The 13047-nt window shown below is 37.5% G+C and overlaps 1 protein-coding gene across 2 annotated transcripts in view; it reads right to left on the reverse strand.

Annotated features, from left to right (window-relative positions):
• Positions 1-8916: 8916 nt before the first annotated feature.
• Positions 8917-13047, reverse strand: part of DSC2 (desmocollin 2) — a 34745-nt gene continuing 30614 nt past the window's right edge. The window contains exons 15-17 of one of the 2 annotated variants that reach the window (XM_058676990.1): positions 11239-11493; positions 10709-10754; positions 10484-10621 (exon numbers count right to left, since the gene is read on the reverse strand). In XM_058676990.1, coding sequence (XP_058532973.1) covers positions 10719-10754; positions 11239-11493 — 291 coding nt within the window. In that variant the 3' untranslated portion in view covers positions 10484-10621; positions 10709-10718. Of the gene's footprint in view, positions 10622-10708; positions 10755-11238; positions 11494-13047 lie in introns of both variants that reach the window. The other variant, XM_004579585.2, reaches the window with a different exon arrangement.

Raw genomic sequence — 13047 nt, forward strand, 5'->3', positions numbered from 1 at the left:
TGGGCACAATTTATTTCCATGTCCATAATTATGAGCAAGAAAAAAATCTCCACACTATTTTGGTGTTCTTTCACTGCTTGAATAGCCAAATTATCATGTAATGTTCTTAGCATCATGGTACAGTAAAAAATGGGACAAAGATAAGTGTTTCCCACAACTTCTTACTAATTGCTATCACAAAATTGTTACCAGAAAATTTCAATGGATTTTTTTTCTCAGCTTAGTATATAAATAAAAAGTCAAGAATCAGTTGTAGGCAGAGATGTCTTATTTGTAAAGTGACCAGGTGAATGTAGGAAAAAAAGAAGGGGAAAGCATCTCCCGGGAGAGGACCAGGAGATGGGGTGCCTCCTGAAAGGAGAGAGGGAGAGACACCAAAGTTTTTTGGAAAGGTTGTAGAATTTTAAGTGTTCCCTGACCCCTCCTTGCCTGAGCAGAAATCTGCAAGGAAGACATTCTGCATGGGTGGCTGTAAGCCAGTTAGGAAATGGCTGGACAATCACTCACTTCAAGATGTGTCCAAAATTTTGGTGGGCTTGGATGGTCTCACAATAGATTTATAATCAGGGATTTATGCCTGTATTAAAATCAAATTTTATTTTCTTTCCAGGTAGCTCTGTTTATTCCAGGGGGCAAAATGGAAGAGTTAGTGGGACGCAGAGAGCAGCACCTGGTTGAACCACATTGCTGCTTGTCCTGCATGGTTCTGATTTGCGAGTGTCATCTCAAGTGATTTGTTTCCTAATATTCTCTTCTTCCAGTCAAACCCAGTATTTTAGAAGACAAATTACATAGCAGTCTACTTGAGGCATTTGGAGTTTTAAAGGTGATGAATAACCTGGGAATTTCAGAGTTTGGTGACCCAAGGCTTGGTGTGAGCAATCCTGAAGATTGTCAGAATGTTAGAGGACAACTTGTTCTAATTGTAGTCTCAGTTGTAAGCTCAGCTGTGGAGTAATCTGTGAAGTACTGATGGAGGTGTGTTCTTCCTCATCCTTCTTTAAGTCCCACCCAAATGACATTGAAGCTGTAGGAAAAACTACAGCATCTCCTCTGTGTTATTCTGCTACCTGTTTCTTAGACATTTCCTTTCTAGAGACCAGCAATTAGAGTATTGACATTTTTCATCTGCAACATAAAAAAAATTCACAGCACATGTTAGGATTTTTAGTTTTGATTTCTATCTTTGATGGTTGAGATTAGCAGAATAGATATGAAACAATGCATATATTTTAAAAAGATTTGCTTTTCTTGAAAGAGTTATAAGGAGAGAGAAATATATCCACTGATTCACTCCCTAAATGACCACAAATGACCAGAGCTGTGCCGTATTAAAGACAAAATGGGAGTCAGGAACTTTTTCCATGTCTCCCAGGTGAGTGTAGGGTCCCAAGGACTTGGGCCATACTCTGTTGCTTTCCCAGGCCATAATCAGGGAGTTGGGTTAGAAGTGAAGCAGCTGGAACCAGAAGCAGCACCCACATGAGGTGCTGGAGGATTAGCTTGCTATGCCACTATGCCAGTCCTGAACATGAACATTTAATATCAATTAAATACTTATGTGTAACCTACTCTGATATTAAAAACTTTCTAAATTAAATAATATGAGGCAAGTAAGAATAGTTAGATATCAGTAAGGCAACTGGAAGAATTAATTGGTATTATGGAGTCTGAATTTAAATTATTAAGCATAAATACCTTAGAGTACAATGTAATTACTGGATTCCCCCTTGAGCAGGAAACTCTAAGGAATTATTATGTCTAGCTTATGGTAAAGTTCTCTGACAGATTCTCTCCTCTCCAAAAGAATGCAAATCAGACCATGTTAGGGAAAAGAATGTATTTCAACAGTATCATGAATATAGATTTGATATAGATTCTATATAACAGATTTGATAAGTGTGTAATGAAAATAGGGAACAGAAAAAATAGTTATTATCTTGCAAGGGGGAAATGCTGGTTGAGTCTTTCTATAATTGCCTTCCTTGCCAGTTTGTGTCCCAGCTGCGTTACTTCCAATTAACGTCCCTGCTTGTGGCCTGGGAATGCAGCAGAGGTTGGCCCAAAGACTTGGGACCCTGCACCCATGTGAAAGACCCAGAAGAAGCTTTTGGCTTCAGATTGGTTTCATCTCCGGCCATTGTGGCTGCTTGGAGGTGAACCAACGTTTGGAAAATCTTTCTTTCTGTCTCTCCTTCTCTCTGTACATCTGCCTTTCCACCAAATATAAATAAATCTTAAAAAAAAAAAAGAAAATGACAACTAATAATTATTTTAATTACATTGATGTATCTCCTCATACAAAGTTATTTACACAATTATCAATTCATTCAAATTACTCTTTGTTGCAGTACTCATGGAAAAATCCCATGACAATAAGCATAATTCTAAAAAACATTTCCTAAAACTATTGCTTAGCAATCACTCACAAGCTTCCAATATTAAATTGTCTGGCAATGAAAGAATTTGCATAGTTTCTGAGAAAGAAAAACAAGATTTAATCTGCAGGTGCCATTTCATTTCCATTATTATAATCAGGTGAACTATTTCTTCCAAGCATATCATCAAAAATTTAAACCTCGCTCATGCATTCCTTGTCGCTTAGATTTAAGATAAAAGGGAAAAGCATTATCAGTTTGAAGGCTTTTCATTTTAACTAGCAAATTAACACCTCAAACTTTCTTTTAGAAAAAGGGATGATGTATTATAGTTCTGGGTTGTCTCTTAAGTGTCTTGGAAATCTGCTTTTTTTTGTCCTTGAGTAAGCCACATCAGTATTGTGGAGACATACCTTTCTTCAGGGTTAGGATTGTGAGATCCAAAGAGCCTGGACTAAGTAAGCTTTTTAAAATTCCACTGCATTAACTACCCTAATACCCCAATCCTATACCAGTGATAGAACTTACATAAAGAAACGGAGAGTTGTAGCAAAGAAAATGTCATTATTGCCTTAAACACGCTACTTACACACACCATTAGAAGTGTGATAAAGGTGTTTATTAGTGACCAGGGGAGTGTGTCCAGCTGTATTAATCTCATGGCAGCTCAAATTCAAATACGTTGAAGTGTATGAATACCATTCCCTGTGAGAAAGGGAGACTGTGCTGCCTCCCAAACTGGCTAGGTTTTCTAGAATGCCCTTAGTCTTTTATTGCCTTAATATATAGAGCATATTATTAGAAATAAAGGTGTGAAATACAATACTTTCTCTCCATAAGGTGCAGAAGGCACTTTGGAAAGTTGCATATTTCTTTGTCACTGAGTAAATATCCTTGCAGGTACATAGAATCTTTGCATTCTTCTCTTAATTCTTTGGTAGAAACCCTTTCTCTGTTTAAGAATTCTGTATTCATCTCTCTGCACCTTTCAGTTTTGACTTTCTAAGTTCTCCTTCCCTGGGAGTTTAATTGCTTTCCACTGACTCCTTTTGCATGGGCATACACTTATTTTTATTTTTTGTCATTTGCATTTATTTACTTGAGAGACATAGATTTAGAGTTCTGTAGAGAGACAGAGTTCCTGTAAGTTAGTTCAGTCCCCTGGTGCTAAAACTGTAAACCAAAGGCTCTATCCAGGTTTTCCACTTGAGCGGTAGGGACCGCACCACTGGAGCCATCACAGCTGCTCCCAGAATCTGCATTAGTGCAAAGCTGGGCCCAGAGCTAGAGCTGGGTGTCAGTCCCAGGTGCTTCACAACAGAACACAGGGTCTAAATCAACATATTAAAGGCATGCCCCTAGCAATACTTTTTAAACTGAAAAGTCTTCACTCTTTCCCCATTTTTGTCCTTATTTCTTATGGCTCATTGAAGCTCCTGACCTCAATGGTTACATACTGAGCTTTTTAATCATTGTACCCTACATAGCTTCCATACAACAGCATGATGTTCCCAAACAGCCACGACCACTTAGATAGTTACCTGTTTCATCTCATTTGTCTCTGAAAATCTGATACTGCTGCTTGGTTTCTGGAATAGATGCAACATTTTTTACATGCATATTGCTGGTTAGCAGCATAATGTGAAACCTTAATTTATATTAACTTTTCAATATGTGATCCCAACTATGGTGCTGCTTTAAAATTATGCATACATAATTTTTGGCATATGGTCCTAATCTGTGCTCCTTCCTACAATTCACATTCATGTGATGAGAAGGAACCATGGAAAATAGTATGCATTTTAAAGTAATTGACGGAGATCATGGCATTTCACTGATTGAAGTATTTCACCAATTTCTTATATATCCAGCAGCTGCACAGTATCTTGGGTAATATCTAAGGTAAAAACTAACTTAAAATGGGTAACTTGAGTAAACTCCAAATGATCACATAATCTCAGCTACTAAGTCCCTGAAACTTGAGAGTATATAGCATGAACCTACAAAAAAGGTAGCAAATTTACTGAAAAGTGAAACATTCCCTGTTGCTTCAATTAAGCTATAACCTACATGAGTCTGATTCAATCCTGGATTTCAGCTTAATAAACACTACAAGTGATTTTCATGCAGATGTTTGAAAAAAGTAATAAAATCCAATATTTCTGCATATCACCCTATTATTTGCTAAATGCAAAGCGATGAGTATTCTGTTCTCTTCCCTAAATCCTAACAAAATAAATGACAAAGAGCATCTCTAGCAGACACTTCTGAATCCAAACCTCTTAACTGCACAGGTGTTCTTCAGAACAAGGGACTAGTCACAGAGGCAACAAACAATGGCTCAAACAGCCCTTGACCTGGCCCATGCACTCCGGAGGCTCTGTGCTGCAGGGCGCTGGCAAGAAGCTCTTCTCTGGCGTGGACACTGGCTTACATCTAATGACGTTAGAAGTAAAGAATACCACCAGAAGCCACATCACAGTCAAATCCACTATAAAATAAGAATTATGCAGTTTTAAATTATTTTTATTTTAAAAATGGAGAAGACAGGAAAATATCTTCCATGTGCTGGGTCATTGCTGAATGTTCATGTCAGCCAGAACTGTGCCAGGCCAAAGCCAGTTGTCAGAACTCAACTCAGGTATCCCATGCGCCTGGCAGGTACCCCGTACTCTGGTTTATACTCTACAGTGTGACAAGGTGGGCATCAGAAGCAGAGCAGCTGAGACCTAAATGGGGCACCATGATTTGGGATGTAGGCATCCCAAAAGATGATTTAACCACTGTGAATAACACCTGCCACAGATATGGACTTTTTAAAATAAAGTTGTGCTGGGGCTTCTAATTGATCAGGATGATATTCTGCCAGCTCTACCTTCAGACCAGAGATGGTCTCCCCAGGAAATTGCTGAATTTATCTGGACAATAAGATGCTGGACCCTATGCTTGCTATATGCTTGCAATGAAAGAATCTTGACTGATTCTGAATTGTAATACAGCAACAAGGTGGAGGAATCCACCATAGGGGGAGGGCATAGGGAGGGGTTGGGGGAATCCCAGAGCCTATGAAAATGTGTCACATAATGCAACGTAATAAAAGAAAAAGTAACATCAAATGTTCTATTTGCCTCACTAACTTGCTATTTCAAAGCACTAAATCCACGATTTCCTCTTTTATTATGCTGTTTGATTTTACGTTAAGATTTTATGCTCCATGCCTTAATTAAAATAGAGCTGAATGATGTGTTTGCTTGGTGAAAAAACAAACAAACAAACAAACCTGGGGCATAGGAAGTTGTTCCCTGTGCACCATGAACAAACCAAACAGAAACTCTGTGCACAGTGCAAGGATATCAGCTTTAGAACGTTATTTCGTGCCCCAAATTCATTCTCCAAAACCATAGAAAGCCCCTGGAAAGCAGAATTCCATACTCACATCTATTCTTTTGTAGCAATAAAAAGGAGGGAGGAGAGAAGAAATTGGAGGCACAAGAACCATTTCAGCTGAGTGTTGCTGAGAGTTTGAACTGGGGTACTGGTGGGAAAGGATTGAGGTACACCAGAGGCAGGATTCACCTTATCCCCACGAATACTTGGCTTTGGAAGAGTGGAGGCACAAGTTCACTCATAGAATACTAGGGTTCTTTTGCATCATCTGGAACTTTTATTTTTTGTCTGTGTTCAGCACTTACCTTGGGCCAGGCATCGTGTGACGTGTTTTATAAGCCTTATTCCATTCCTTACTCACAGCCACCAAGTCTTGACCTGCAGTAGGGGATGTGGGTGGGGAGATGAGCTGATTCATCTTGTACTTTCTCATCATTGCCCAGTCTTTGTATTCTATATTATGAAGGTAGTACATGACTGCACTGGGAAGGCACTAAATAACTAGTACAAATGAATTAGTGAATGAGTTTTTGTTTATAGTTTTCTAAAAATCTGATAGATTTTCAACAAAAAAATGATATGCTATGTAAAAAGAAAATCAAAAACTCTCAACTCAAACCTAAGTAATTAGGGGAACACCACTTACATAGGAAACTCAACAGGATATGACTTGATGTGGTAGCACAGTGTTGATTTTTATAAAATAAGTTCAAGTACTGGAGGGTTAAAAAAGAGCCCAAAGAAGAATTGAATAAGAGCTGTGAGCATATATCAGTTAACCTCATTGGTTCCTATTACTAAAAACAGTTCTAAGCATAAAAAGTATATTATTTCAAGATATTACCATGTGGATTGACCAGAGCAATCTCAGGACTCAAAACTCTGAACTGGAATCCAGAGGAAGAGATGGGGACAGAGATGAAAGTCTAGAGCAAAACAAACATGGCAATCAGGGCAGATGATCTGTCCCTCCTCCAAATAAACATAAAGACATTTCAGAAAGCTCATGGAAATGGAACCAAAGCATTGCTTAAAATAGAAGCATAGTTTTTTCATGAGACATATTTCCATAAATTTATTTCAGTCCCCTCATATGGTTGATTATGAATTTCAACACCTTTTTAGTTAAGTCTTAGTATTTATTACACTGACTGACAGGCAATGTGTGAGTAAGCTTTCTAACTACTAACAACGACAGACCCGGAATCTAGTAGGATATTTCCCAAGAGACAATCAAACTTCTAGGAAAACGTACAGAAGCATCATGGAGAGGCATCAGCTATAACGCAGAGCAGAACCATCTGTGATTATTCCCAAATAAGACATTCTCCTTTCTCATAGATTGGTAATAGGTGTTGAGATACACTGAGTACTAACTCTGTATTCAATCTTCTCATGAATTCACGCTTTTAAAAAATGACTGTTTTCAAAGGTGGAGTTACAGAGAGAAGAAAATATAGAGGGAAAATAAGAAGAAAAAAAACTGCAACCCATTGTTTACTCTCCAAATGACCACAAAGTTTGGTTTTGGCCAGGCTGTATTTAGCAGTCAGGAACTTCATCTTGGTCTCCCATGTAAATGAGAAGTAATCAAGTGCTTACAAATCTCCCCACCTACTGCCTTCTAGGTACATTAATAGGAGGCTGGATCAGCAACAGGGGAGCTGGTACACAGATAGGTTAGCAGACCTGGGCACCTTTAACAGGAGATGCAGCTGTCCCAAGCAAGGGCTTACCCTGCTGTGTCCTTAAAGCCGGCCTGAATCAATTCTTTCAATTCCAAGAAGAGTTCTGTTAAGCAGATTCCTCTACCCTCCTCTCCAACCTTCAATACAAGGGAGAAAATTAAGCAGAGAAAGTTTAAGTGACATCAAATCCTTCAGCTGGCAAGGGGAGAGCCAAAATATGTAGCAGGACATCTTACTCTAGAATCTAGGCCATGAGAATAACTGGCAATCACCAAAAAGCACAGGTTCCTGGGCAAGGGATTGCTGATGTCCGCAGGACTGCTGGGTGAGCTATTGCCAAAGGACTTAATGCAGTAATCTTTTTTAAAAAAGATTTATTTTATTTCTTTTTTGAAAGTCAGATATACAGAGAGCAGGAATGACAGAGAGGAAGATCTTCCAAACAATGGTTCACACCCCAAGTGGCCGTAATGGCGAGGGCTGTGCCGATCTGAAGCCAGGAGCCAGGAACTTCCTCCAGGTCTCTCATGTGGATGCAGAGTCCCAAGGCTTTGGACCATCCTCGACTGCTTTCCCAGGCCATAGGCAGGGAGCTGGATGGGAAGCAGGGTCACCGGGATTAGAGCTGTGCCCATATGGGGTCCCGGCGCGTTCAAGGGGAGGACTTTAGCCACTAGGCTACTGCGCAGACTGAGTCATCTTATATATATACAATTTTACAGGATTTCAAAGCGAATGTCAACTTTCAATGGAGCTTCTGCTTTCCATTCAATTTTACTCACTTTATAGTATTTCAAAGCAGGCAAGCATTCAGCTTAGGGGTATGTCAACAAGCTTCAATCTTCACACTACACATTCAGAACAACTGGATCTCTAAGAATCAGTCCACAGTAATCGCTGAGAAGAGACAAACTCAACTGACAAATGCTCCAAGACAGGAAAAACAAAACATTCTTTTCAGCATCTGATTTTCCCAATTTATTTTGTTAACACAAAAAGTTGTAAATATAATTTATTTAAAACTATTTGTTGTTAATAGGAGTGTCTTTAAGGGGGACCACTCTGCACGACTTATGATTTATCCAAATGTCTTACAACCAGCCTAGCACAGGAGTTCAAATATCAGTCCCCCCATTTTAAGATGATTAAAAGCAGACATAAGCAGTGTAACCAATATTCCATGGCATAATGGTCTTCAGAATTTTTATGTAAATGTGGTGACATAAGTATTACCAAAGATATTTACAAGTAAAATTCCAAATTCTAAAACAATGTGTTTCAGAGCTCTACGAAGCTAGTTGTGTCTATAATTAAGTAAAACACAATCTCTTAAACTTGCATCAGGCCCATGACTTACAAACCCACATGGATTTCTAAAAACAACCTAACTTATCATGGTAAAATATAAAAATTTTAAGCATAATTTAAAAAAAACTTTGGAAAATATTATGTTTAACTGAGCAGCAATAAAGCTATTGATGCAATAAGCTGGTTATAAAATGATTGCCCAATGTTAATTTTGAAAATTAATTATCATAATTCAATCTTTTAAATTTAAGTTAGGTACTTTAGAAACGATCATAACTACAAGAAGCATTTAAAATTTTCATATTATTGGTTCAATATATAAATTCACTCACTGAAGTACATGATGATATCTTGCCTAAAATTTGGCTGACTGCTAATTTTGTGTTATTACTTTAACATTTAGCTTGGCCCACTTTGATATTTATTAGAGACTACAGCAGTAAACTATTTCTTTCAAAATAACTTTAGAAACAGAGATGAGTATTCATCTTATCTACAAAGTTATAAAACAGATTTCCAATGTAGTTTTCAACATGCCTATATTTCAAAACTTATTTCAAAAACGATCACTATTTTCATTTCTGAGCTATATTCTTACATGAAATATATGAACAGCAAATGTGCTATGAATATTGAATTCCAGGTCTAATTAAGCTGTTCTTTTGTTAGTGTACAATGTTGCATCTAACAAAGCATGGCACAATTTTTACAGCTTCATGGTCAAATTAAACGTTCTGTGTTGAGGAGGCAAAGAAATAATCATCAAATATTCAAAACAATAAAGTTAACTCTATACCAATTTTAAGAAAAACAAGAATATGCTAAAAAAAACCCTCAAAAACAATAATTCACTTCAAAAGAGAAAAAAAAGTTCTTAAAATACAAGTTTCCCAGCTCAAGCAAAAAATTTTACAACATAGAAGAGAAAAAGAAAATAAGATGAAGAAAAACCAGTTGACATTTCAAAGACAAAAATTTTACAAGAATAAAAATATATTCTATAATCATTTTTGAGCCTTAAATTTCATTGACAAGATAAGTGAGAAAATGCATGTGTATTTTTAGGCAGGCAACTGAGATAATTAATGCATAATTTTGTATAGAATAAAGTCTAAAACCAAAATAAAGCAAAACGGAATTGTAATGCAGTCTAAGCCTGATTAGCAATCTCCCTTTTCATTATGAAGAAGACTCATGTCACAATAACACAATGCGAACAACACAAACTTTGGAATAGATAGGAAAATGACAGTTTTCAAACACAACACAATTAACTAGTTAACTGGAGATAATGTTCTCTACAATATTCTGCAGAGTTACACTTCAAGTAGTCTATAGTATAGACATGAGTCAATTGCACTTCATTGGTGCTGTCATGATGCCCAAATGTAAACAATAATGCAGACTTCTTTAATTTTTCTAATTGTAGAACCCCTTGCTGAAAATAAGGTAAATCAGAAAATGTAAAAATTGAAAAATATGCACACTTATTTATAAAGTATTTCTCTAAATGCACTTGACCAAAGAGATTCTATGCAGAATAAAAGGAGAAAAGTCCCCACCATAACATCATCTACTTAAAAACAAAAAGTCCTTATTTGTAACTAAAAGAAATAAGCAGTAATGTTGTCACTTGGAGTTTGTAGATTTTTCAGAACACGTTCATCTCCTTATGCATGTTTCCGCTAGTGTCCTAAATTTGGGTTCCAAATGATCCAAAAATTCAAGCCCATCTTCATCGCGCTGCTCACTGCAGCAACCTACAGAACCAGCCGTGGATCCTTTTCCTTCATAGTTGTAGGTACGAATGTAGTCTTCGCCACACTCATGTGCATCTGCTTGATTACACCGACTAACTTTCTGCCAAGAGAAGAAATACCATATACTTTATTATTATTATTTTAAACACCAGAACTTACTAACATAGAAATAATAGCTTTGATTTACCTTTCATTGTTTAATTTTTAATCAGAGTGTGTCCTCTAATGGATTCCTATATATAAAAAATGCACATGATTGGTCTATATCGTAAATCACACTATAAATTCAGTCTAAAGCATGCTCAAAAATTCATACACGTGGCAGCAATCATACAAGTGTTCACTTTAAGTAATCATTACTTTCCTCTTCCAAATGATGGTTAAAATGAAATGATAAGGTCAGATTGATCACGCTGTTAGTGTCTGTACCAAACTTTTGGATTTTCATTTACCAGTTTTCTGATGAGAAATATTATCCCAAAGCCATGGAAGAATACTTTAAATATCAGCACACATTGTTTCAATGAGTATTAAGGAAATATAAGGAGGAGTAAATAACCACTTAATGTGAACTTAGCAAATCAAAAAGAAGGAAAAATAACTTGTCAATCAGTATGTTAAAAATTAATTGACAGTAAAGAGCTAAAATACCCTACATTGTAATCATTTCCAAAGTTTAAAGTAAATAGAGATTTGTAGGCACTTGGGGCAACTCACCTCACTGAGACGGGGCTGTGTGAAATCGTGCCACTCGGAGTAGGTGTATCTGCAGTTGTCCACCTCCACATGTCCTCCCCTGTAGGAGTCCAGCGTGTGGTGATGCCCGGCTCCCCGATAGGATTCCAAGGTCTGCTGTCCTTTCACCATCTCAATAGTCTCCTGCCCTCCATTTCTGACTCCTGATCCCATGGTGCCACAAGCGCCCTGAGCAGCAGTGCCCACTGCATGGGTTGTGAAGCCATTTGTGGAATACTGAAATGAAAATAGTTTGTGATAGAAAAGCAGAGAACAAAACAGCATGAATTACAACAGTACTCATTTGGTAATGCCAAGATTGTGTGTGTTATGTATATGTGTATATGTGTTGTGTTATGTATGTGTGTGTGTGTGTGTGTGTGTGTGTTAGAAGGTAAGAAATTGGGCCCAGTGCAATGACTCAATTGATTGATCCTCCCCTTGCAAAGGCCAGGTTCCCATATGGGTACTGGTTCATGTCCCAGATGTTCCACTTTCTATCCAGCTCCTGCTTATAGCCTGGGAAAGCAGCAGAGGATGGTCCAAAACCTTGGGATTTTGCACCCATTTGGGAGATCCAGAAGAAACTCCTGGCTCCTGGCTCCTGGCTCCTGGCTTTGGATTCTCAACTGCAGCCATTGTGACCATTTGGGGAGTGAACCAGTGGATGGAAGATCTCTCTGTCTCCCAGTGTCTCTGTAAATATGAATTTCTAATAAAAATAAATCTTAAGAAAGGTAAGAAATTGAACCTTGTCAAGCCTAAGTATTTAACTTTTACAAATCCAGTACTTAATCTAGCATTTAATGCAAGAAACAAATTGCAGAAGCCAATGGATTTGGTTCCCAAGTTTAATTAGGAAGCTTGATATTTCCTTAAAATTTTCTTAAAATGCTGTGAATCTTGTATCACATCCCTCTAGCATCTCAAAGTTAGCACTATTATTCTCATGCATATTTACTCTGCTCAGTTTAAATTTTACTCCTTTTATTGACTAGAGCAGAAACACAAACAAGACTTTTCATTCAGCACCTAGTTCAGCTCCCAACCAACCAAAACAGAAAGAGATAGAAATGAAGCTCCCACAAAGCTGTAATAACAAATCCTCACAACCTAAACAAATACAACTGCATCACACAAGGAAAAAGAAGAGAACCAAAATCATGACTATTAATTTTACAGGCTGTGAATGCAGGACTCATAACATAGTCTAAGTTTTGTTTTGTCAAACCTCTCCTAGACACCATCATGTCCTGAGCTAGCAAATCTGTTATGGCCTGAATATCTGTGACAATTTCAATAGGCCATTGACTTACACCTCTTAAACATCTTGGGCTAGAAAACAAAGGTGGAGAAATGCAATCCCTTGCTAGAGTTGCTATTTCAGGTCGTCTGCCTCAGGCTTCTTCCAACCCACATCACAGTCAGAAAGAACCCATTAAAGTTCTTCCCACATGATCAAAGCTAGTAGTGATTTTACTGCTGTTGCCGGAAAAATTTTTTTGCACAATTATGCTGGTGTTCAGTGGCTAATTAAATGCAACATTTGACAGCACAAACAGCAGCTAACATACATGTGAAAGAACAGATTTAAAGTCAAAATCATGAAGCATTTGAAGCAGAAAGTAATGACACAATAAATGATTTTCACTATCAAGCAGCACTCTGTGCCCAAATTGAAGCACCCTATGTCACAGTGGTAATCACAGTAATTTTACCACTTCCATGGGACTAACGACATTCTGTGGTAAATTGCCTGCTATCAATAAGAAAAACTAATTTTCTAAGAAA

Source organism: Ochotona princeps, chromosome 18 (assembly GCF_030435755.1).
Source record: "Ochotona princeps isolate mOchPri1 chromosome 18, mOchPri1.hap1, whole genome shotgun sequence".
NCBI classification, from domain to species: domain Eukaryota; kingdom Metazoa; phylum Chordata; class Mammalia; order Lagomorpha; family Ochotonidae; genus Ochotona; species Ochotona princeps.